This window comes from Leucopleurus acutus, assembly GCF_964270905.1.
Source record: "Leucopleurus acutus genome assembly, chromosome: 19".
Lineage (NCBI taxonomy): Eukaryota > Metazoa > Chordata > Mammalia > Artiodactyla > Delphinidae > Leucopleurus > Leucopleurus acutus.
Window position 1 is genome coordinate 52,056,366 of NC_139161.1, and position 25,858 is coordinate 52,082,223.

General features: G+C 51.4%; 2 protein-coding genes across 2 annotated transcripts in view; both read left to right on the forward strand.

Annotated features, from left to right (window-relative positions):
- Positions 1-2,055: 2,055 nt before the first annotated feature.
- Positions 2,056-5,954, forward strand: EFNB3 (ephrin B3; the record flags this gene model as incomplete). The annotated part of the gene is made up of 5 exons (XM_082860649.1): positions 2,056-2,177; positions 4,348-4,640; positions 4,810-4,902; positions 5,005-5,109; positions 5,545-5,954. 5 exons carry the CDS (start codon positions 2,056-2,058, stop codon positions 5,952-5,954), a joined length of 1,023 nt encoding a protein of 340 aa, XP_082716775.1.
- An 8,971-nt stretch (positions 5,955-14,925) lies between these two features.
- The window catches only part of DNAH2 (dynein axonemal heavy chain 2), a gene marked incomplete at its 3' end in the record, with an annotated part of 86,420 nt that continues 75,487 nt past the window's right edge, over positions 14,926-25,858 (forward strand). Inside the window, exons 1-3 of the mRNA XM_082860253.1 lie at positions 14,926-15,470; positions 19,674-19,735; positions 23,892-24,062. Coding sequence (XP_082716379.1) covers positions 15,314-15,470; positions 19,674-19,735; positions 23,892-24,062 — 390 coding nt within the window. The 5' untranslated portion in view covers positions 14,926-15,313. The remainder of the gene's footprint in view (positions 15,471-19,673; positions 19,736-23,891; positions 24,063-25,858) is intronic.

Consider the following 25,858-nt stretch of genomic DNA (forward strand, 5'->3'; position numbering starts at 1 on the left):
GGGGTACCAGCGGGCTCCCTGGTCCAGCAGCACTGGGGACTGGCATATTGTTCCTGAAACCAGGCTTGAGAGGTGGGACTAGGCGGGAACCAATGGGGCTGCTGAGCTTGGAGTGAAGTCAAGTAAGTGGGGGGTGGGGCTTCATGCCATTGACTGGCTGGTTGCTAGGCAACTTGGTAAACTGAAGGGGGGAACCTGTTTGAAATCTCACTCCCAAGGTGGGGGCAGCAGGGGTCAGGTGAGTGTGGCTGAGCAGGAGTGGCAGGAGCTGTGTGTCAGACTGTTGCGTGTGACTGTGTGAGACTGTGCAGATGGTGACAGACAAGACACCCGCTCACTCCCGCTCAACACTATTTACCATCATCCAGCAGCAGAGGGACCATTAGTCAGCTCTGGGGGAAGGGGAGCAGGAGGACCGCCTCCCCCCACACCCCCGGACTCCCCCAGGAGGCAGGTGACTGAGTAGCCAGAGTCAAGGGCACACATGAAAGAGTAAAGGTGCCGAAAAACACAGATGTCACATTCTGTATTCCCGTTAGATGCAGGACAAGGGCGAGAGTCATTCAGTAGCTGTCGCTGGTCTGGTTTCTTCATTTATCAGCTCTGTCTTTTTGGGGGGTATGTTATTTCAAGCAGTGGCTCCCCCCCTCCCCCCACCTTGCCACACACTGAGAAGGGGGTCTCTGAAGAGATACTGTCAGCAGAGGATTTGATTCTGGACCTCACAGCCTAAGGGAAGGTCCTGGAGGCCTGTGACAACTGGAGAGGGGAGAGGAATGTCACCTCTGCCCAGAGGTGCTGAAAGCCAGGGTTCTTACACCCAAAAAGGCAAATCCTCCTCCCTTCCCCCAGGATAATTGGAAACAGCCCTTCCGGCTGCATGCGGGTTTTGGGTTGTAGGTTCTCCCTATCTCCCGGCCCCATTTCTCCCCACAACCATCTAAGAAGGGCCCAAGTTTACCCCCGAATCTCTTGCCTTTCGTCAACCTCCAGATAGCAGTAGAGGGTCTAGGAGGCTGTGACAAAAGAGACCCCAGGAGTGGGAGTTCAGCAGCCTGGGTCTGGTTTCGGCTTTATCCCAGATTCCTCGTGTGACCTTGGGCAAGTCACGGGGCCTCTCTGAGCCTCAGTTTCTTCATCACTGCCACGGGGATCCTTAAGCCCTGCCCTTCCCACTTCACACAGGTAGTCGAGAAGGTCAACTCAGCCCACTTTGTAAAGTGCGGAGCCTTCAAGGTTATTATTATTCTCTCCAGACCTCCCCGGAGCAGCGGTGTTGTTTTGGGATGGGGGAGGAGGGGGCTGCGGGAGCGAAAGGGGCTGGTTTCCTCGGGGTGGAGAGGGCGAGAGCCTTTCTGGATTTGAGGGAGCGGAAGATTCCAACCGCTCGGGCGATCCGAGGGCAGGAGGGGAGGTGGGCAGAAACTAAGCCAGAGCCGGAGAGTTGCAGAGACAAAGGGGGCGTGAGAGACCGCGCGGGGGAGTGAGGCGGAGCGGCGGGGTGAGGGCTGGGAGGTGCGCGAGGTGAGGGAGGTGTGGGGGGCGTGGGCTGCATGATCGCCCGCTCCGACTCGGGCTCCAGCTCCGGTTTTTCCCTCCGCCATCCTCTCCCCCTCCCCGCCTCTCCTTTAACTCCCCCCTCCTGGGCTCAGGACTGGTTGGTTTCCTCCCTTAGCCCGCTGCCCTCAATCCCGGCGAGGCTGGGGCTCCGGCTCGGCGCCCCCTTCCCCGCTCCCTAGCCCGGCGCCCCATGCCGCCCCCGCCCGGTCCCCGGCTCCCCCAGTCCCCCACTTAGGCCCGCTCATAAATACCGGGGTGCCGGCGCGTGGGCCGGGGGCGCAGGGCGCCTGCAGACGGCCCCTGGAAGGGCTTCTGCGGGCGGAGCGCTCCGAAGAGGGGACGCGGGTGGAGCAGGAAGCGGGTCCGCGTGGGAGCGGGGGGCATCAGCCACCCGGGTGGCCGGGGCAGAATAGCCCGGGCGGCCAAGGCAGTCACCCCAAGGGGTGAGCGACTTTGGGGGAGTTGGTGCCCCGCCCCCCAGGCCTTGGCGGGGTCATGGGGGCCCCCCATTCTGGGCCGGGGGGCGTGCGAGTCGGGGCCCTGCTGCTGCTCGGTTTTTTGGGGCTGGTGTCTGGGCTCAGCCTGGAGCCCGTCTACTGGAATTCGGCGAATAAGAGGTGAGCGGCCCGGGGGGTGGGGATACCCCACACCCTGTGGGCAGGGAGTCTGGAAGCCTTAGGGACTTTGGGGGCTGGGTTCTCGGAGCTGGGAGGAGGCGGAGGGAGGGTGCTGGTGATCGGATGTGAGCTGATGGGCAACCAGACAGAGGTGGTCTTGGGAGCCAGACTCGCGGGTCACGCACAGAGCTGGATGCGGGTGGTGACAACCATGTGTCAGGAGTTTGAAAGACCCCCAAGGGGCAAGGATTCGAAAGATCCTGGGTAGCCGGGAGGACAGTGGAGTGGTTATTTGGGTTTGTGGGAGACCTGTGTGGTGTCGGGGGCTGGGCTTAGACGGAGCCTGGTTAATGTCAGCTCTCAGGAGAGCAGCTGAGTAGGTGCTGCTGAGGCGCTGAGAGGAAGGGCAGGGTGCCTCCCTCCCCAGAAGGGACTCAGTGGTGGAAATGGGAGGGAAGGGCTCTCAGTTTGGGGGCTCTGGGGACAACTCCCCCAAGGCTTTTTGACCCTTCTTCACACATCCGTCTCCTAACTCTTGCGCACAGCCAGAGGGTCTGTGAGTCCTTGGAACAATTTCCCAACCAGAAGATTCTCCTGCCTTCCTGGCTTGGAGATTTCTTTCTGGAAGAAGCCTGGAGCCCCCTAAAGCCCCCACTTTCCCTCTCGCATCTGGAGTCCTGAGGACTCCGTTGCCCCCTCCCCCATCTTTGCTGCAAACTCTTCCATCAGACCCTCTGTTCTGAGGCATGCTTGCTTTGCTCTGAAAAAAGGCCAGGGGTCAGATGAAACTTCAAGCCACACAGAGTAGGACAGAACCCTTGGGAGGTCATTTGGGTCCCTTGCCTCCATGCAGATCCTACTCCCCGTTAGCAAAACAGTTTTGTGTTTTGAAAACTTCCTAATTGCCTGGGGAGGCTGTGTGAGGCCATGCAAAGAGGGTGTGCTTTGGAGCTCATCAAATCCTAGGTCTTAATCCTAGCTCTGCTGCTTTCTGTTGTGTGGCCTTGGGCAAGTCACTTAACCTTCCTGAGTTTGTATCCTCAATCCTTACAGGTTTTATGAAGATTAGAGGTAAGGTATTTGAACATATTATATGCTCATTAAAGGAGAACTAGGGTAATTATTCTTCCTCTCTTTACTTCACAGCTTCCCTCACATTTCCTGTCCTGGCCTCCCTCCCATATCTCTTGGGGTCTAATCTCAAATGTCTTTTCCCCTCTCAGTCTCCTACCCACCAACTCCCAGATGCAGTTGGAGTATCAGGAGCAGTGTGAGGATGTAAGTTAGGCTTATCCTGATAGAGCTGAGAAAATGGAGTTAGGGTGTTCTGGGAGCTCTTTGGGATGTTGGGGCAGGGTGGGAGGGGGTTATTTGGGAGTCTGGGAAGATACCAAGCAGCAGTCCCCTGTGACCAAGTTCTGAGACCCTGTCTGCAGCTGTCGGCAAGTAGTGGCTGTGCTGGGCCAGTGGCTGCCGGGGCTGAGGGAGATGAGGACTTGTGTCAACTGTGGGTCGAAAAGTCAACTCTTTCAATTCCAAAGCAATAGGGCACTTTCCCTAAGAAGTGTGGGACCTGGGGGAAGTGGGGTACTGAGCAGCGAAATGTCTGGGGCAGCTGTTTCGATTAGCCCCATTTAGGGCCATTGCCAGACCAGGCATTTGTGTCCTGTTACATTGCCTGGGTACTTGGGACACTGGTCTGGATCACCCTCCACACCCCCTCCCCCATCCCGCCCCCTTTGCCCTGAAATCACTGAAGTTCAGTGGTGGCCTGTGGGAGGGGAGGCTCTGCCCCCATGGTTGACTGCCATGGAATAGTGAAATCACCGGGGAGGGGTGGGCTGTGTGGTTCCAGAGAGGCCAGCTCCTTGGTAACTGGCATCCTGTTGCCATGGCAACAGGACCGGTGATGGAGCGAGAGATGGCAGTGTGCATGTGGTGAGGGCGGGCTGAAGAGTGCATTTGGGCACACCAAGGGGCAGGAGACCTCTGAGCCTGGCTTCCTGCTGCTTCCATGAGCTTCCAGAGACCTTAGTGCCTGCTCTGTCAGAACAGACTCTCCACTCAGACAAAGGCTGTCCTGCAGGGATGTGGGGTGAGGGAGGCAAAGCTCTGGGGACCAGACCTCTGACACCTCTCGTCCTTATCTACCTTGCCCTCCTCCCCATAGGTTCCAGGCAGAGGGTGGTTACGTGCTCTACCCTCAGATCGGGGACCGGCTAGACCTGCTCTGCCCCCGGGCCCGGCCTCCTGGCCCCCACTCCTCTCCTAATTACGAGTTCTACAAGCTGTATCTGGTAGGGGGTGCCCAGGGCCGGCGCTGCGAGGCACCCCCTGCCCCAAACCTCCTTCTCACTTGTGACCGGCCAGATCTGGATCTCCGCTTCACCATCAAGTTCCAGGAGTATAGCCCTAACCTCTGGGGCCACGAGTTCCGCTCACACCACGATTACTACATAATTGGTACTGCTGGGCAGCGGGCAGGGTCGAGTGGGGAGGTGCTCCTGGGATCGAGGGCAGATGAGGGAGGGGACCACTGGAGCCACCTCGGGTGGTGTTGGGGCCAGGCATGGAGACAGAATAGGTGTAGACTCTGGAGGGCCAACTTCTCCCTCTGGTTCTTCTCTCCCAGCCACATCGGATGGAACCCGGGAAGGCCTGGAGAGCTTGCAGGGAGGTGTGTGCCTCACTAGAGGCATGAAGGTGCTTCTTCGAGTGGGACAAAGTGAGTGGGGCTGGGGCACACCTCCTAGGGGCCGAGGGGCAGTACCATCGTGGTCAGGGGGCTGCTGTCTCAGCCCCTCTCTCGGCCCTTCCCCGTCTCCAGGTCCCCGAGGAGGGGCTGCCCCCCGAAAGCCTGTGTCTGAAATGCCCATGGAAAAAGACCGAGGGGTGGCCCACAGCCTGGAGCCTGGGAAGGAGAACACAGCAGGTAGGAACCAGGGGTCCAGCCTCCTGTCTTCCCTAGCCTCCTCTGCTCTCGGACCCCAGCTGCCCTAGCTTCACCCTCTCCCTCCCTCCCTCTTCAGTTTTGGGGGCAGTGATACAGGAAAGAGGAGAAGAGAGGATGGGAGGGTGGGAGGGGAATGGAAGCCAAATGAGGAAAAGACTCAATCAGAACTAATTAGCCAAGTCAGTGCTTCAATCAGTGCTGTCAGAGAAGGGGGGAGGACTCCTTGGCATGGAGCTGAAGGGCTGGACACACCTGGATTCCGAGTGGGGCTTGGACGGGAGGGGAAGTGGGGTCCCCAAAGGGCCTGGGCACTGCTGGGGAAACCCATGGGGACCCGCAAAGATGGGTGTCCAGATGCCCGGGTGGCTCCTTCAGCCCCACCCCCTCTTTCCTCCTTCACCCCTTCCCTGCCAGGTGACCCCACCAGCAATGCAACCTCCCGGGGTGCTGAAGGCCCCCTGCCCCCTCCCAGCATGCCCGCAGTGGCCGGGGCAGCAGGGGGGCTGGCGCTGCTCTTGCTGGGCGTGGCAGGGGCTGGGGGTGCCATGTGTTGGCGGAGACGGCGGGCCAAGCCTTCGGAGAGTCGCCACCCTGGTCCTGGCTCCTTCGGGAGGGGAGGGTCTCTGGGCCTGGGGGGTGGAGGCGGGATGGGACCTAGGGAGGCTGAGCCTGGGGAGCTAGGGATAGCTCTGCGGGGCAGTGGGGCTGCAGACCCCCCCTTCTGTCCCCACTATGAAAAGGTGAGTGGTGACTATGGGCATCCTGTGTACATCGTGCAGGATGGGCCCCCCCAGAGCCCTCCAAACATCTACTACAAGGTATGAGGGCTCCTCCGACCTGGCTCTCCTGGATCCAGCCCTTTGTGGGGTGCTCCTCCAGTTTAATTCATGGTTTGAGGGACACCTCTAGCATCTCCTTGGCCCCCTTTGCCCCCCCAGCTCCTTTGCTCCTCCTGGCTCTCGCCTCTTCTCCACTTTTAGGATTCCCTAAGACATCCACCCAACGACCGCCTGCCCTCTGGTTGGCTGTGTGTGCCCCTCTCTGTCTCTGTGTTCCTGGGTCCTATTCCCCTGGGGAGGGGGCAAAGATTCAGCCTCTTCGTCTAACCATGACCCAGGGATCCTTGTCCGCCTCACCCACTGAGAGCTAGGGGTGGGAACAGTCTGTCTTTTGGTCGGCACCTCTTTCTGCCTCTCACTGTTTTTCTCTTCTTTTCTCCTCTCTCTCTTATTTTCTGTCTCTCTCTTCTGTCTCTAGGTCTGTTCCTCTTCCCTAGCATCCTCCTCCCTGTACCTCCTTTTATTTACCCTCTTGGCTTCTTATCCTGTACCTCTCCCATCTCCAGGGTGGGGGCATCAAAGCATTTCTCCCCTCAGCTCCCTCTTCTGACTTCTCTTACCAACCACTCCCCTCAGTCTGCCAAAAATGGGGGCCTTATGGGGAAGGCTCTGGCACTCCACCCCAGCTCAGGGCATGGGTAGCAGGGCCTCCTCCTCTGCCCTGCCCCGGGCCTCTACATACTTACTCCAGCCATTTGGGATGGTTGGGTCATGACAGCTACCATGAGAAGTGTCCCGTTTTGTCCAGTGGGCCAATAGCAAGCTATGAACCAGTCAGGACACATGTGGACTTGGTCTGATGCTGAATGGGTCACTTGGGACAGGAAGTGACTTGCTCCAGACAAGAAGTGACCAGGCCTGGACAGAAGTGGCCTGGGAAGTGGAAGCAGTGCAGCAGGAACTGGAAGTGCCTTCATCCAGGACAGGAAGTAGCACTTCTGAAATAGGAAGTGGTCTGGCTGGAACCGGAAGTGGCTTAGTCTGGGGGGTGGGGGGAGGTGGATGGTTCTTACTCTGTGGAGAAGGGCGGGCAGGAAGAACTTCCCATTTCAGGAGGAAGCTGGAACTTACTCTAAGAAGATCGGGTGGACTGAGGTTCTTCCTAGTATTCAGTGTCACGTGCCAGGATCTCCCTTCCCTTGTTCTCTGTGCTGCTTTTAGGACAGCTAAGGTGGCTGCCATCTGCCATGGCAGGCTCAATTTGTCTTGTTCTTCCCTTTCCATATCCCAGTATAATCTCTGTTACTCAACAGGATGACCCCAAGAACCCACGTGTTGTCCCCAGTAACCTGGATGGCTGTCTTGTTCATCACATTCTCCATTTCCTACTCCCTGCAAACTCAACGCAGCTCCCTTCTTAGTGACCAAAATGGTGGCCTACTGACTGGTCTAGCTGACAGTGGTCCTTAGCAACAGCCAGTCTTTCCATAGTGACCAGCTGATACCTCTTCCTGCCCACTAGTGCACAATTGGGTGTTGCCTCAGTTTCCTCCCAGCTCATTTCCTTTAGGTCAGAGCTACCTTTGGGCACCACGTCGGCCACCTCAATCACCAGCCAAGATGGTTGCTTTGTCCACCAGAGGTCAAGCTATCTCTCTGGTGCTGTAGTTCCCAGCTCCTTCCTGATTTTTCTAATCGCTCCTTCCAGAGAACAGGAAGTTGATATTGCCATGGGGGAGGTGGCGGGGTATGGCCGTCACCTCAATAGTTTTACTGTAAAAGGGAAATTTGAACAACAAAAACCAAAAAAAAAATAAAAAACTTCAAAAGTTGATGACAATGACTGGACGTGAATTGGGGCAGAGAACTGGTGATTAGAACAGCTTTCCAGCTGAGTGTTGAATTGCATGAAACCAAGGGGTAGGGAGGGGGTTGTGTTGGATGGGTGAGGTGGACAGGGCCTTGCTGGCGGAGGGGGGTGTGGTCATGGGCTGGGCGAGGAGGCTGAGGAAAGCGGCCCCTGCCAGGGGAGGGAGAGGGGAACCCAGGTGGCAGTGGGTTGCCAATACATCCAAATGGGGATGTCTGTGAATATGCGTTCACTCACGGGGGAAAGCCCAAGTGTCTATTGCTAAACCAAGTATCAGATTCAAGGCAAGTCTCGGTCGGAAACAAAGTGGAAAAAACATGCTCACGTGTTCAATCTATTCCCTCCCACTCCTGCCCAAGGCACTCCTGTGCCCAGAAGACTCAGGGATCCAGGCATCAAGCTGCCTATCCCGTGGCTCCCTGTGTACCCATAACCCAGGCTCTTCTCCCCCTAAAACCCAGATGCCCAGTCCCCTAGACTCAGCCCCATTCTCCAACCACAAAAGCAGCAGTGAGGAGCATCGCTGCAGCCAGTCGGTGGGGGTCACAACCTCTGACCTGCCTGCCCCTCCCCTGACTTTAGGTCCCCTCCCGCTGTCTCCCATCTGCCTGGAGGTCAAGGGGTCCTCCTGCCCCTCCTCTGTCCAGTGGGATCCCTGCCCCTCCCCCTGTCTGAGCAAGATGCCTGGGTCCCGAGAGGTGCAGGCACTGTAGGAGGGGAGTTGAAAACTGGGAGGCCAGGTGCTGGGCTGTCTGGCATTTACTCCTGCCTTCTAAGCCCACACTGGAGCTGCCCGAGGTGGGGAGGCTGGAGGGGGTGTGGAAGGGCTGGTTCCTGCCCCTTAGTGGGGGTTGGTTGTCATGGCAACATCCCCTTCTTCACACAATGGGAAGCCCCCCTCAGCCTCCCGCGTGGATGGAGCCGACAGCCCCATCGCTGGCTATCAGCCTCAGGGACTTGGCAACCGTCACTATGGCAACCCAGAGCCCAGCAACAGGGCCCAGTTGAGAGAGGGAGGGGTCCACAACTGGGGCAGGGCTGTGTGTGCAAGGGGGCAAGGGAGCCAAGGAAGGCTCCCCTACACGTATATCCAGAGGCACAGGTGGAGAGAAGAGAGGGAAGAGAAGTGGGGATAAATAGTCTCCGTGACAGACAAACATCTCACCAAAGCAACCGAGACATCATAACATGCTGAGAGACAGGAAGACACCTGGGGACAGATGCACAGCTGGGGAGAGGAACAGCACGTTCTGCACATTACCCTGGGACACACCCCTTCAGAGAATTGGCATCTATAGACTCTTCTCTCCCCAGACATTAACAATGCAAGATCTAGAGCCTTCCACATGTGTAGTGATCTTTTGAGCTATTTGAAAGCTCAGGTGACTTCCACACAGAAAAACACATGCCATCCTATTCGCTTTCTAGGTACAAACACACAAACACACTCCTAGGGCAACAAGTACAACAAAGCAAGAAGAGGTGCAGGAAGACATTCATTCATTCATTCATTCATTCACTCAGCATCATATTAAATGTCTGCTTTGTTCCAGGTACTATTTCAGGCACTGGTAGTATGAGGTGAATAAGGCAAAGCCCCCGCTTTCATGAAATCCACATTTTGGTGGGGAACAACATAATAATATTTCTGGTAGTGATAAGTGATATAAAAAAACAGAGTGAAGAGGATGGAGAGTATCAGGAAGATGCTTTAAGTTAGGAGGTCAGGAGGGTCCCTCTGAAGAGGTGACATTTGTTCAGGACCTTGAATAATGAGGAGTATGGAAGGCAGGCACTATGGGGAAGGGCAGAGCAGAAAGACGGAACAGCAAGTGCAAAGCATACAGGTGAAATCTCAACAGGCTTGGGAATAGTGAGAAAGACATCTCAACCACACACATGTTCTAGATGCGTCCTGTCTTTCCCCAGCCTCAGCGTGTAGGGTAGCAAGTGACCAAGGAAGAATCCACATTTAGGAAGTTGATCTAACTCCGTCTTCCATTTTTTCCCCTTTGTTTCTTTCTTTCTTTCTTTTTTTTTTGACCTAAAAACATGCTTTTTTACTTCATTATAATAAACACAAAGAAATCAGCACACAAAATACATTTCCAGACAAACACACCAGTTTTATAGAAAAAGATATAAACATTTACTTTAAGGTCTGGGGCGGGAGGGGGTCCCCTTTGTTTCTTGTGTGGATGTGAGCTGTGTTTTCCTCAACTAAATTTTATGCTCTGGGAGGGCAGGGATAATGCTCTGAGATTTTGGGGCTGTGGTACAGCTGCTGGTACAGAGTCTAGAGCAGAGTGGGAGTAAAGGATCTGAGAGAGCTGGGGACCACAGAACGTAAACCCAGCATAGGATGGAGGCTGTCCTGGGGGCTGTGCTGCAGACAGAAGCTCACACTTTTCCATCCTTCCAAACAGAAGCAGGATGTAAATTAGGTTGAGGTATGTATGTTTGTGTCTGTGGTCTATGTTGAGGATTTTAAGAAAAGGAGAACAGAGCAAAGGGTTGCAGTGGGAATTTCTTATGGGAAATGGTTGACATCACAACTGGAAATGTAGTTAGAATGAAAAACAGAGCTTCCTAAGTGGAGTCACAAACATGGGGCATCCCCTTCCCTAGAGATCTGTAGGCAGGCTGGGAGAAATGTGGCAGGCTGGTCTGGAGGCAGGGGGCTAGCTGGGATGGGCTCAGAGAGTTGGGTGGGGGTAGGGAAAAGGATACAGAATAAATGGGAGTGAAAACTCAGCACAGGAGAGATGTATGAAAGGCAACAGCAAAGGTGGAGTCCTGTAGGGAGTTCTGAGGGGACCAGGTCCTAGGGTCCCCTGATTCCCAGAAGGAATCGAAGCATTCCACGGCCTGGCTCTCCCACTTCGCTCAGTTGCCATCAGAAACTCAGGCATCAGCTCCCTCCGATCCAAGTGGCTAGTGGTGGTGGTGGGGAGACTCGGCAGCCTCAGGGGGCGGCAGCTGGTGAGTGGGGAGGAATCTGTGTGCTCAGCAAACAGCAGCCTCGGTGCCCAGTGGCTGCTTCCTCCCTCATCAATCAGCCAGCCAAATGTCCTTGCATTCCCACCACCCCAAGGGGACTGGGGCTGGGCCAGGGTCCCCAGGGGAGTGAGATGGGATGGGTGGGGGCAGGGGGGTTGGTGCTTGGCTCCCCATCTCTTGGCCTCTGTTCTCTCCTCTCCTGGACGCTCTCGCGGCTGTTCGTGTCATGGAATGGACTTCCTCCCGGTGCTACCATCGTGAGGGCATCAACTACAAATCACCTGTGGGGGTCTACTCGTGGGGGGGGGTGCGGGGGGAAGAGGGATGAGTCAGGGCTGAAGAGGAATCTACTCTGGTTCTCACGGGACCGGCCCCGGGCACATTCAGCAGGGAGGCTGCTGGCACAGGGGCTCTGCGCCCCCCGCTGGCCTCTCCATCCCTGACGGAGGCTCTGGACAGCAGGCTGAGACCTGGACCACAGAAACGTCCTCCCTCTTCTCACCTTTTCCTAGCCCCCAGCCCTAATTCCCCACTTCCCACCACAATCCAAAGGGCCAGCCCCCAGCTCACCCTAAATCTGCTGCTCCCCCTTGGGGACTGGGGCCTCCAGGCCTTAGCCTCTGGCTCACTCTCCCCCCTCCTCAGCCCTTGCTCCCCTCAGGGACCCAGGCGTCCTGCCCACTCCCTTCACCATAACAACCATTCTTTTGGATTTGCTTAAGACTTTAATATCATTTCATTAAGTCAGCTAGTTCAGAGAAGGTTGGGGGCACAAAGAGACTGGGGTGGGCAAAAAAGGGCCAAGGTAGGGGGGAAGCAAGGGAAGAGCTCCCTCTCTCCGTGGAGATGGCTCTGAGAAATCAAATATTGACAGTGAGAGAACAGAACTTATTAAAGCTGGGACAGGGGTGTGTGTGGGGAGCTGTGGGAATGGCCGGATGCCTGGGTTCTGAGAGTAATGAAGGTTCTGGGAGGGGGGAGTGCCTGAGGCCGGGAGGATGCAGTGAGATGAAGGGTTCTGTCATACAACCCTTCTGCCCATTTCCTTTGCGGGGTACTGAGTCTTGCTACCCTGGCTGTTTCTCAGAGCTCCTAGACAGCTTCTCTAGCTGTCCCCTAGAGCTCCTGGGGACAAGACCCCCGTCACAGCTGTGGCTGCCCCCCTTTTCATCCCTTCTCCCTACCTCCACCTCTGTTGATGAGCTTCAGTGGCGTTTAATCGGATTGAGCAGTAATTAGCAAACAAGATGTTTGATTACCTATTTAGCATAATGTAGGGGGCTGGGATTCCTAGGCACAGCCAAGGCCAGTGGGGGTGGCGGCGTTCAGAAAAGAAGTGGGGGCTACACAACATTCCTTTCCCTGAGGGAGCCATGAGCCCCGCCTATAAGTCTCCCCATCCTGTGCCTCCCCTCAAATCTTCACTCCTCTGGGACTTTCTCCCTGGGGGATCTGACCAATCATGTCACCTCTCTGCCACCCACTGCCTAACTGGTTAGAGGATCACCCACTTAGCCCTGCTTGCTGTGCAGCTGATTTTGGGGTGTGGCAGGACCCCTCTCTCCTTCAATCCTTGCCCTCAGCAACAGGAATGTGGGCTGGGCAGGAGCTCAGAAACCTCCTTGAAGGATAATGGGGGGGTGCCAAGGGCAGGGGTTGTCAATTCTGGAAATAAAAATGGGGTAGGTAGGATGGTGAGGTCAGAGCTGGGCTCAGGTGTGGATTAATCCACAGGCCCTTCAGGAGTACCAGGGACTGCCAGTCCTTGCCCTGCCAGACTGGCATAATGAGACTCGTCAGGTGTGAACATCAACCAGGAAAAGGGGGAACTGAGGTGCCAGCTTCTCTCCTCCAGCAAAGAAAATGTCATCAATTTAGCTCCTCATGGAAATGTAATCAGTGGGCTCGCTGCGGGCTTTGTCTTAATTAGGCACTATTGATGGAAGCAGGGAGGGTGCCTTCCCATCCCCCTGACTCGCTTCCTCCCTGCATCTCCCAGGCCTCCCTAAAGCTTCCACCAGCCCCAGGTACGGCTCAGTCTTCCAGGCGCCTCTTCTGGCACCCCGGCCCGCAGCGCCCCCTAGCACCGGCTGCCGTCTGCCCCTCCTCTCACACCCCTCTCCTGTCGCTTCCCCACGACTCTGTCTTTGTTCTTATGGAGAGCCGAGCCCCTCCCCGGCCCGGTCACCTTCCCCAGAGAGTCCCCGCCTCCTGTCCCCCCCAAAACGAGCGACGCTTTCCAAAGCCAATCCTCAGATTCCAAAAATTCCAGTTCCGTTCTTCCCTCCTTCCCCCACCCAGCGCTGCCCGGCGATCCTAGACCCCAGTCCGAATTAAGAAGGGGGAACGAGCGGGAGGGCAGGGGTGCTCCAGCCCCGGTTTTTTCCCCGGACTCAGCTGCAGCCACGGCTGTCTCGAAATCCTGGAACGCCTTGTAGAGCGCGCGTGAGCCTCGCAGACGGGACCTCGGGCGCCATCTGCTGGACTCGCCCGGAATGGAGCTCACAGACCCGCGCGCGGGGTCTGGCGCTTGGGTTGCCCCAGCCTTTTCAGTGTCCTGCGGGAGGCCACTCATTGTTTCCAGCCCCAGTCCTTACCGCCCGTCCTCAGACCAGGCCTCCCGTCCCCCTCCAGCCCCCCCTCCAGCCCGCCAGGTTTAGCGGCTTCCCCGTGCCCCCCAGCCCTCTTGCCCCGGCTCCCCGCCGGGGTGACGCGAGCGCAGCCTAGCCGGGAGCGGCTGATCAGGGCGTCTCTGCGTCTGCGCCGAGGACGCTGGCTCGGCGCGCTCGGGCCCCCGCCACTCGCCCCCCCCACCCCCCCGCTGCCCGTGCCCGGGGTTGCCAAGGCGACGCGTGCAGGCGCCGGCCCGAGAGGGCCACGCGGGGCAACTTCTCAGCTGGAGTGGCCGGTCAGTCGGCGTAGGGAGGAGAGGGTCGGCGTCGTGAGGTGTGTGTTGGCGGGGGAGGGCACCAGGGAGGAAGGGAGGAATGCCGGGGAGAGTGGGAAGCTACGGGGAGAAGGGGCAGTGGTGAGGGGTACGAGGGAGAGTTGCGGGGGAGGGCAGAGGAAGGGGCAGCTGAGAGGAAGGAGCGGCGACGGTTGTGACAGTTGTGTGAGGAAGCTCCTGTGAGGGGAAATTTGCCCACTGGTAGCCACTGGTGGTTGGAGGAGAGAGCCGGCCCCCTACGGTATTTCTTGAGAACTAGAATGAGCCCCAGGCTAGTAGAAGGCTCCTCCCGGGGCCTCGGTGTGGGACCATGGGGCGAACCCCATGGGGAGGTGGCTCCCAGCCTTGCCACCGGAATGTTCCTGAGGCTCCAGCCGGAGGCAGGGAAGCACAGCCTGACGCTTCTCTGGAGACCGATGGCAGAAGCCGCGCTGTGGTACCTGGCTTTATTGATGTGTTGGCCTAATAGAACGGTGTTCCTTGGAGCAAAGTACAAATCCTTCAAGTGTGAAACTCATAGCGTATGATCAATGCCTGTGGCAGTCTGTGGGGATGAGGAAGAAAAGCCACAGGTGGTTGTCAGGCTAGAGCTGAGTGAAGAGGAACTGCCCAGCGAATCAGACATTGCCCTGGGCGCCCGCCAGAGATGCCCCGCTTCCCGCCCTCCTGCTTTTCTGAGAGAGACGCTACTGGGCCTTCCTCATCGCCCCATTTCTCCCTCTCCCAGACACAATTCCAAGTTCATTGTTGGATGACCTTTGTCCTTCCTCTTCCAGTCTGTTCTCAGGACATCTGGAATCGAACGCTCTTGGTCTTCAGTAATCGGTTAGCACAGACTCAGCCAACTGTGCGAAGACACCTTTTCAGTACACACAGAACAGGGTTTCTGCCCCTCAGGACTGAGAAGCTGAAGAGACGGGTTGCAAATAGTGTTTCTTCCTTGTTTAAGGAGGTCACAGATTTTAGTGTGGGTAGGAGGGGCATTTTTCTTTCTCCCCCGCTTCCAGGGGGTAACTTGGGAGAAGAGGAGGCACATGGGAAAATCATCTTGGTTGCTCAGTGACGTGACAGAGGGTGTGGAACCTGGGGACAGTCTTCCCTTCCCTGGGCCCTCTCTCACTCACCCATGGCCCCTGAGAGCTAGAGTGCTTGAGGGTGTGTGCAACCACACCTCAGCGTGGTAGATGTTTCCCTGATTATCTTATGTTCTCATACCTCTGGGCAGAGATAGGGGTTCCTAAATCCTCATGAGTGGGTGTCTGCTGAGCCCTCATCTTTTTTTTTTTTTTTTTTTTTTCCCCCGGCCGCGCCTTGGGGCTTGTGGGATCTTAGTTCCCCGACCAGGAACGGAACTCATGTACCCCCTGCAGTGGAAGCGCGAGTCCTAACCCCTCGGCTGCCAGGGAATTAATTCCCTGTGCTCTCATGTTTAGCTTCCATTTATTCCTCATGCCTCGAGGGACTGATTTTGATTTTTAACCCGGCGCCCTGAAGGAAGTGGGCTATCCCAGGGAAAGGACTGAGGATTGGGGGTGCATCTGGTGGTGGTCCCCCAGCTTCCGTGTGTCTACAGGTTTTGCCAACACAATGCCCAGCAAAGCCGACAAGAAGCGGGAAGCGAGTAGCCGGGGAAGCGCCCGCTGGCGAGTCGCTCAGTCTGCTCTGGCCGCACAGGCTGTGGAGACCACCCTGCCGGCCAGCAGTGAGTCCCAGGCAGAGCCCGAGTCTCTCAAGGAGGAGCCTGGTGGGTACCTGCTGGGGAGAGGCTTGGAGGCAGAATGTTTGTATTGAAGGAGGGTCTTAGGGCCGGGGAGCAGGTTCTGTTGCTTCTGGGTAAGAAGCAAGGGGTTCAGCGGAATCTCAGGCCTGCTGCTAGGTCCCTTGTTTTGTGTTTTCTTCCTGTCCAGCCTTATACTTGTTCTTTCTGTCTTAAAATTTCCCCCCAGTGCACCAAGAGCTCACCAGCCAATCCTCTACCCTAGCCTCTTCTTCCTTATTTCAAGTGTTCCTGGTTGCTCCTACCCCAGTGAAGAGGGTTTGATCTCTTCCTTTTTCCCATTTTCACCCTGGGTGGCAAAACAAATAATGTTTTCCTCCCATTAAGCCCATCACCATGGAGACTCAGCCTGCTTTGCCATCCTTTGAATCCTAAGCCTGACTGAATCTTTCTCCCATCTGTTTAAGGCTCTTGTATCTCTGCCCTCGTTTCGTCAGGGCCTTGGTAGACTAAGGAGGTTCAGGTTCAGGGCCACAAGAAAAGAAGCCTGATGTCTAGATTGAGGAAGAAAAGAGTTTAAAGAGGCTGCCTCTTGTGGCTTTGATCTGAGGGATTCCTTCCTGTTGGGTGAGCTGGGGCCAATAGGGTTGGAAGGTTTTTGGTAGCTGCTGCTGTCACTAGGCTGCCCCTTAGAGCAGTGGCCAGTGTAGCTATGACTGTTAGCTAAGAATAGTCCTCCCCGTTTACCTGGGGCTTCTTTCCACTGCTAGCAGCCTGTCAAGATGGAGAGAAATAGAATCTCCTTTTAATACTAAAAGTTGAGAGATTAAGCGTGGGCATGGGAGAAAGGTCCAGGGTACACAGGGCCTTGCCCTGGGATCTGGACATTGGAACCATGCAAATTTTTTCTTCTGAGCTCTCTTAAGAGCAGTTTCAAGTGGGACTGGCTCCTAGAAGCTGGGTACCAGGAGCAAGGGGAGGGAGGATGGAAGGCAGTGAAGTTCAACTTGGAGACTCCTCTGGGGTGGGAAGGGAATGTCAGGGTGTCATGTGATGTTGCTTATATGTGGAATCTAAAAAAAGGGTACAGATGAACTCATCTGCAGAGCAGAAATAGAGTTACAGATGTAGGGGGCAGACTTGTGGTTGCCAGGGGGTAAGTGGGGGAGGGATAAATTGGAAGATTGTGATTGACATATGCACACTACTGTGTGTACAGTGGACAAGTAATAAGGACCTATTGTACAGCACAGGGAACTCTACTCAATACTCTGTGGTGGCCTATATGGGGAAAGAATCCAGAGAAGAGTGGATGTGTGTATACATATATATATGTGATTCACTTTGCTGTGCACCTGAAGCTGACACAACATTGTGAATCAACTATACTCCGATAAAAATTATAAAAAAAAGGGAACTTCTAAATGAGAGCATTGATCCCCAAACACCAAGGATCTCTGAGTCCTTTTAGCTCTAAGCCTTTTTATTGTTTGATGTAGAGCTTTCTAGCTGACACTTGATAGAGGTTCAGAGAAGACTTGGGCCTCCAAGGCAGCCCTGAAATGAGCCTTAATCCCTGTATTCAGGACTTCCCTGGTGGTCCAGCGGCTAAGACTCCGTGCTCCTAATGCAGGGAGCCTGGGTTCCACCCCTGGTCAGGGAACTAGATCCCACATGCATGCCGCAACTAAGAATTTGCATGCCGCAATGAAAGATCCCGTGTGCCGCAACGAAAGATCCTGCGCAGCCAAATAAGTAAATATTAAAAAAAAAAATCCCTGTACTCTTTGGAGTTGGGGAGGGATTGAGGCCTGTCCCACAGGAGACAGAGGGGGCCTACCATGGTCTGAATGTTTGTGTCCCCCTAAATTCATATGTTGAAATTCTCATGCCCAATATGATGGTGTTAGTAGGAGGGGCCTTTGGGAGGTTGCTTAAATTGTGAGGGTGGAGGTGTCATGAGTGGGATTAGTGCCTTAAAAGAAGCAACTCCAGAGAGATTCCTTGCCCCCTTCCGCCGGACACAAAGAGAGGTCTGCACCCCAGAAGAGGGCCCTCACCCAACCCTGCTGGCACCCTGATCTAGGACTTCCAGCCTCCAGAACTGTGAGGAATAAATGTCTGCTGTTCAGAAGCCACCCAGTCTATGGTGTTTTGTTATAGTAGTCCAAATGGGCCAAGACCAGGCCTAAAACACTTCTTGGTGAAGGATGGTGGGTTAAAGGGCAAAACACCCTTTTGAGGTCTTTATTGATATCCTTTGCTTCCTTAAGTGCTCCTCCGTTCCCACTAAGAAAAGAAGTACAGGTTCATAATCCCATATCTCTAATTTTAAAAAGCCCTAAGAACTGAAAGGTTTTTTTTCCCCCAAAATTTGGCATCCAAACTTATTTGGTGGTGAGACATAACCTAAACTGACATGAAGGTATTTATAGTCTATTTAAACCACTTAGTATAAATTTTCATATGTTTTACTACAGAAATACTGACATTAAAAGTTTGTGGAGTGCTGTTCTAGAGGCCCCAAGATGTGGTGGGGGTCTCATATGCCATACGCTATTACAAGTCTACATTCTGAAATATACTTGATCCCAAGGGTTTTGGTTAAGGGATTGTAGACCTGTATTTCAGGCAAATCAGAAAAAATACAGAGAATGAGATAATGAACACCCATGTACCCGTCACCCAGTGTAAGAATAAATCATGATGGCAACAAGTGAATCCCTTTGTCCCCCTGCTACACGCCACCTCCCCAAGCCCTTCTCTCCTTCTCCAGAGGTCACCGCTATCCCGAGTTGGTGTTTGTCATTCTCAAGCCTGTTTCTTAAAATTTTACTGTGTGTATCCATGACCATCACATACTAGTATCGTATTGCATGGTTTAGACTTTATATAAATTGTATTACAATAGAGGACAAAACCAGTTTACTCTTGAGATTGTCTCAGTCTCCCTCCCCCGCCTCGTCCCTGTCTGAAACCTTGGATGCCCTTGGCTTTCTCGAAGGGCGTTGGGTTTCTTGGTTACCCATCCCACTCACCACTGAGCTCCTAGAATCAGCTGTCCCACCTTTCTCATGATTTCCTTCCTCGGCCTGTGTGCCTCACTCCCCTCTTAGGGTTTCTTTCTGGAAGTTGGAGTGTCCTGTTCCCAAGGTCTTTTGGTCGCACCTCATTTGTTCCTTCCTCCTTTCAGCCCACAGGAGATGGGAGGCCCACCAGTTTTACCCCAGTCTCCTGTGTGAGCAACAGATCAGGAAGGAGAGGGACACCCCCCTGGATTTTATGGAGTCCAGAGTGGGGATGACGGTTTGCTTGGAGAGGGGCTGATTTCTGTGGGCCCCAACTTCTCCCTGTGGGAACAGGATGGGGGAAGAATGGCAGGCCAGAAGCTGAATGCCTAGAATGACCTTAATACTGACTGCCTTCATTCCCCTGCCTCCTTCTGTGCCCCCTCCAGCCCCAGTCAGCTTTTTAAAAGAAAAATTTAAAAATGTACATTTATTTATTTATATTTGGCTGCACTGGGTCTTAGTTGTGGCACGTGGGACCTTCGCTGTGGCATGTCTAGTTGCAGAGAACTGGAGGCAGGGACTCGGACAGACATTTGTATGCCCGTGTTCACAGCAGTGCTATTCACAGCAGCCGAAAGGCGGACACACCCAAGCGTCCATCCATGATGAATGGATAAACAAATTGCAGCGGAATATTATGCAGCCATAAAAAGAATGAAGGTCTGCTACGATACAACAACGTGGATGAACCTTGAAAATATGCCAAGTGAAAGAAGCCAGTCACAAAAGACCGCATATTGTATGATTCCACCAGTATAAAATGTCCAGAATAGGCAAGTTCATAGACTCAGAAGGTAGATTAGTGGTCACCAGGATCTGGGAGGAAAGGGGAATAGGGAGTGCCTGCTGAGAGGCTAGGCTCTGGTGCAACTTAGAAGTGAAGATATAGGGGCCATGGGGTGCCAGTTTCTCAAGGTACTTCAAGTACCTTGAAGTGGAGTTGCTCGGTCATATGGTGACTCCGTGTTTAACTTCTTTTATTTGTTGTTGTTTTTTTGGCTGTGCTGTCTGGCATGTGGGATCTTAGTTCCCCATCCAGGGATCGAACCCGTGCACCCTGCAGTGGAAGCTCAGAGACTTAACCACTGGACCGCCAGGGAAGTCTCTGTGTTTAACTTTTAATGGAATGCCTTCATTTTTGAATTTTCATTCTTCCCAGAGCCAATATTGGAGGAACCTGAAATACAGAAAGAAGAATTACAGGAGTGTGAGATAGACGTGGTAAGTTTGGCTTTTCTCTGAGACAAATATTCCTCCCCAACAACTGGTGAATCAAAGGATCAGTTGCAGAATGGAGTACGAGGAATTCTCTTCAATCTCTCACTACCTTCTCTTTACTTTCTACTGGTAGCCTGCTCACTGCAAATCCAGTACACCGAGTAAAGGACAAAGTTATCCGTGCCCCCTACCCCTCCCAAAGAATAGGGCTTTCAGTGGGGAACAGGGCTCTCAGAAGGCCCTTCCTCATCTCTCCACCTTGGGTCAGATTGCAACAAGCTATACCCGTTGAATGGGTGAACATCTGAACAAGCTGGGCGGACACTGTCCTAATTGGATACTAATTTCCAAGACATCCTCTTTCTTCCTGTCCTTCAGTTCCCTCCTTTGGCTGAAGAGTTTACAGAAGCCACTTGAAATACCTTCAGAATTTGGCACTTAGTAACCTCTACACTTTTATTTCCAAGCTGCATCAGAGCCTAGGCACACCCTCAGTTACCTGGGTTAGAAGAATAGAATGGTGACCTTGAACTTTTTTAAAAAGGGAGAGAAAAGTGACAACTACTCATTAAAGAAAAAAATTGGAAGGGACAGAAAAGTAAAACAAAGAAAGGGAAAATAAAAGTCATAGTATTACTGCCTAAACACATCCAACGTTACTAATTTGGTATATGTACATCCAACGTTACTAATTTGGTATATGTCCTTTCTTTCTGTGTAGATTTGCAAGTTTTTTTGTTTTTTAACAATCCCAACTGTACCACACATTGTAATTTTTTATTAGGCTTTCTCACAAAACATTTTTTTATTCTTCGTGTTATTATATACTTAAAAAAATACATCAGGCTGCCTTTATTTTTTTAATCACAAATATGTAAGTCACAAGATACCTCTTTTTTTTTGATATGTAGTATTTTCATTACTGTTATTACATACTTTTTGTAAGCGCATTTTTTTTTTTGGCTGCGTAGCTTATGGGATCTTAGTTCCTGACCAGGGATTGAACCTGGGCCCCAGCAGTGAAAAACACCAAATCCTAACCACTGGACCGCCAGGGAATTCTCTGTAAGTGCCATTTTTTTTTTTTTTTTTTTGGCCGCCGTGCTGCACGCGGGATCTTAGTTCCCTGACCAGGGATTGAATCTGTGCCCCCTGCAATAGAAACGTGGAGTGTTAACCACTGGACCGCCAGGGAAGCCCCTTTAAGCACCATTTTTAATGGTCATATGGTGCTCCGTAAGATATATGTATCACAGTTAAATCCTTACTCTTGGACATTTGCCATTTATGTTTTTTTTTGCTCTCCTAATAATACAGTGATGAATATTGTAAATAAAATTAACACATTTTGAAATACTTAATATTTCCTTAAGTTAGATTCCTGTATATGGAGTTCCTGAATCAAAGAGTAAAGAACATTTCTAACACCTTTAATACATAATGCCAAATTGTTTTTCAAACAAATTGCATTTTTTTGCCCTTGCACTAGCAACAAACACTTTCCAGGCCTGGGTGTTAGCAGTTTAGCAGGTTTTTTTTTCTGGTTCCACTCCGCGGCTTCTGGGATCTTAGTTCCCCGAGCAGGGATTGAACCTGCACCCTCGGCAGTGAAAACGTGGAGTCCTAACCACTGGACCACCAGGGAATTCCCTAGCAAGGATTTTTTTTTTTACATCTTTATTGGAGTATAATTGCTTTACAGTGGTGTGTTAGTTTCTGCTTTCTAACAAAGTGAATCAGTTATACATATACATATGTTCCCATATCTCCTCCCTCTTGCATCTCCCTCCCTCCCACCCTCCCTATCCCACCCCTCTAGGTGGTCACAAAGCACCGAGCTGATCTCCCTGTGCTATGCGGCTGCTTCCCACTAGCTATCTATTTTACATTTGGTAGTGTATATATGTCCATGCCACTCTCTCACTTTGTCCCAGCTTACCCTTCCCCCTCCCCATATCCTCAAGTCCATTCTCTAGTAGGTCTGTGTCTTTATTCCCGTCTTACCCCTAGGTACTTCATGACATTTTTTTTTCTTATATTCCATATATATGTGTTAGCATACAGTATTTGTCTTTCTCTTTCTGACTTACTTCACTCTGTATGACAGACTCTAGGTCCATCCACCTCACTACAAATAACTCAATTTCGTTTCTTTTTATAGCTGAGTAATATTCCATTGTATATATGTGCCACATCTTCTTTATCCATTCAACCGATGATGGACACTTAGGTTGTTTCCATCTCCTGGCTATTGTAAATAGAACTGCAATGAACATTTTGGTACATGACTCTTTTTGAATTATGGTTTTCTCAGGGTATATGCCCAGTAGTGGGATTGCTGGGTCATATGGTAGTTCTATTTGTAGTTTTTTAAGGAACCTCCATACTGTTCTCCATAGTGGCTGTACTAACCTAGCAAGGATTTTTAAAAAAATGATACACCTTTGCTATGTTTATTTGTATTTCTTTGATTTCAAATGAAATTGAACATTTATTTCATATTTTCACATTTTCATTTTTTCTTTTTTTATGACATGATATGTTTGTTCATATCCTTTCGTCCATTTATCTGGGTCTTAGTGTTTTTCTCGTTGGTTCTTCATGTATGTATTTATATACGGAAGATTTTAGATCACTAGCTAAATTTTCTTGACCTGGAAACTTTAAGTAAGAGGGATTCTTTATCATCTTCCAGAAGTACTGGAAGAAGGACGGGGTGACTTCTCAAGTTCACCGAGCTAGATTTTTATACCCTCTAGTTTTCTTAATTTATTTAGTAGTGTTCAAAATAATGCTGTCTTTTTTCTAGCCACCAGTTATGATTTATTTTCCATCGAATTGGTTTGTTCTTTGGTGTTTTCCAGTCTTGTCTTTTCACCTCCCTTTTTCTTTTTTCCTCACTGTTATGCCAGTTGACTTTTGCCCAATATCACATACTTATTCCAGTATCCTGTGGAGGCCACATCATGGAGAAATTGCTCTTTTACCCTTATCCTTTTTCCAGCTTGTCATCCCCTTGCTCCTAATTGTTTTTGTTTGTTTGTTCGGTTATTTTTTTGTTTTTTTTGGTGTTTGTTCGTTTTTAATTTATTTATTTATTATTTTTGGCTGTGTTGGGTCTTCGTTTCTGTGCGAGGGCTTTCTCTAGTTGCAGCGAGCAGGGGCCACTCTTCATCGCGGTGCGCGGGCCTCTCACTATTGCGGCCTCTTTTGTTGTGGAGCACAGGCTCCAGACGCACAGGCTCAGTAGTTGTGCCTCACGGGCCTAGTTGCTCCGCGGCATGTGGGATCTTCCCAGACCAGGGTTCGAACCTGTGTCACCTGCATTTGCAGGCAGATTCTCAACCACTGTGCCACCAGGGAAGCCCTGTTTGTTTGTTTTTAAGATCTTTATTGGAGTATAATTGCTTTACAATGGTGTGTTAGTTTCTGCTTTATAACAAAGTGAATGAGCTATACATATACGTATATCCCCATCTCTCTTCCCTCTTGCGTCTCCCTCCCTCCCACCCTCCCTATCCCACCTCTCTAAGTGGTCACAAAGCACCGAGCTGGTCTCATTGTGCTTTGCTGCTGCTTCCCACTAGCTATCGGTTTTACATTTGGTAGTGTACGTATGTCCATGCCACTCTCTCACTTTGTCCCAGCTTTAATGGAATATAACTCAACCATAAAAAGAAATGAAATTGAGTTATTTGTAGTGAGTTGGATGGACCTAGAGTCTGTCATTACAGAGTGAAGTAAGTCAGAAAGAGAAAAACAAATACCATATGCTAACACATACATATGGAATCCTAATTGTTTGACTTAGGCTAATATCCTACATGTTCCCTTGATTTAGTTTTACTGTGAGGTTGAGGGTTGCTTGATAAGACATTTTTACAAACACAGGCATAAATGAAGTATCTTGGGAAGATGATATCCTTCAGTCTTCCTTCATGATCCATTCTATTTTTACTGGTAGAGGGAAGAGAATCTTATTGTCTTGTTTCTTCGAAAGCTTGAAACCTGTCTTTCAGTCCGTTCTCAGCTTTCCCTTCCCCGTTCTGAAGCTGTCTGACTTCCCTCATCCCCCACGTCCTCATACGTGACAGTGGTTGGGAGAAGTGACCCATCCTGACAGCTGTCCCTGCTCTGGCCCTCTGCTCTCCTTCTGCAGAAGCCCCTTTTCCTGTCCCGAGCTATGCTGACAGGACTGGCAGCTGCCACTTGGACAGAGGAGCACGATACCATTCTGGAACACTTTGCCCAGGACCCTTCGGAGCCCATCCTCACCATCTTCATCGACCCCTGTTTGGGGCTGAAGCTAGGTCTGGGGATGCCTGTGCAGGTGCGTACTCCGCGGTCCAGACATCAGGGTGTTCTCCCAGGGGGCTGAAGGTTCTGAGGATCTCTGTCATCTGTGAGTCTCATCTCCTGTGTACAAGGTCTGTTGAGCATCACACACCCTGCTTGGCAGCAGGATACAGAGAGGAATGAGGCAAAGTTTTGCTTTTTTTTTTGCGGTACGCGGGCCTCTCACTGTTGTGGCCTCTCCCGTTGCGGAGCACAGGCTCCGGACGCACAGGCTCAGCGGCCATGGCTCATGGGCCCAGCCGCTCCGCGGCACGTGGGATCTTCCCGGACCGGGGCACGAACCCGTGTCCCCTGCATCGGCAGGCGGACTCTCAACCGCTGCGCCACCAGGGAAGCCCCAAGGTTTTGCTTTTGATGATCTCATGGTCTAGTGGGGAAGACAGACATATAAAAAATATTTACAGTATATTATGATGCCTGGGCAAAGCTTTATAAGAGCTTTTTTGGAAGCAACTAATGTAGCCAGTGGAATGCTGGCAAGGCTTGGTGATGGAGGTGATATTTGAGTTGGGGATGAAGGGTAAGTAGGATTTCATCGAGGCTGAGTAAGAGCATCCAGGTAAAGAACACTTTATGTGCAAAGAAAGAGGAGTTGTGGGAAATGATACGGGAAAGGTGGGTTGGGGTCAGCTTGTGACGGGCCTTGTATGTTATGCTAAAGAATTTGGCTTTATCCCAGAGGGAACTATTGAAGGCTTTCGTCGGTTAGATAGATAACTGTTCCAACAATGGGGAGGATGCATTAGTGAAAGGTAAACCATGGGTAGGGAAACAGTTAAAAGACAGAAGTATAGTAAAATGTTGGTGGTAGCATATGGGTGGTGGGTGTACAGGTCATTATTGTAAAATTCTTTTAGTGTTCCTGTATGTTGGAAATTTTTAGAAATAAAATTCTGGAAAAGAAGAAGGGCTATTGCTTTGCTTTTATTGGCAGCACATATACAAAGATTGAAATGATAATGAAGATTAGCATGGCCCTGCTCAGCAGCACAATTTGTGAAGCTTCCACATTAAACAAACAAAACCCAAAACAGGCCATGGCTTTTTCCTGTGTATTGGCAATAATCGGCTATAAAGCATCATGAAAAATATATTTCATTCACAAAAGGAACAAAAATTTGCAAAAAGTAATTTAGGATTTATACGAAAGAAAACAACTTTGTTGAAGGCCAAGAAAGAAGATTTAAATAAATGATGAGCCCTACTTTGTTATAAAGCAGAAACTAACACACCATTGTAAAGCAATTATACTTCACTAAAGATGTTAAAAAAAAAAAAAAGATGAGCCCTATCCTGTTTCTGAGTGGGAATCTTAATATTATAAAGATCATTCCATCCAAAAAACTGTACTGTTTTAATGCAGCTCCAATCAAAGTGCCACAGACCCTAGATCCCTAGTGTAAAGGATTTTTTAAAGTATATCTAGAAAAATGAAATGAAAATAGCAAAAACAAAAAAAGATGAAGAAGAAAAGTAATGTAGGAGATCTGTGACTATGAAAATCTTTTATTAAATTACAGTAATTAAAATAGTTAGATTGGGGCACGAATATGTATTATATAAGCAACAGTAAAGAAACAGAGGGAGTCCAGAAACATATATGTAAGCATTTTCTACAAAAATTGCTTTTAAAATCTGTGGGGAAAGATGGATTATTCGATGAATAGGGAAACATGGAAAACAAAGGTTTTCTATTAAAAAAATCTAGTGGGGCAAGGGGGAAATAGGGAAATGTTGGTGAAAGGGTACAAATTTTTTGTCCCTACAACA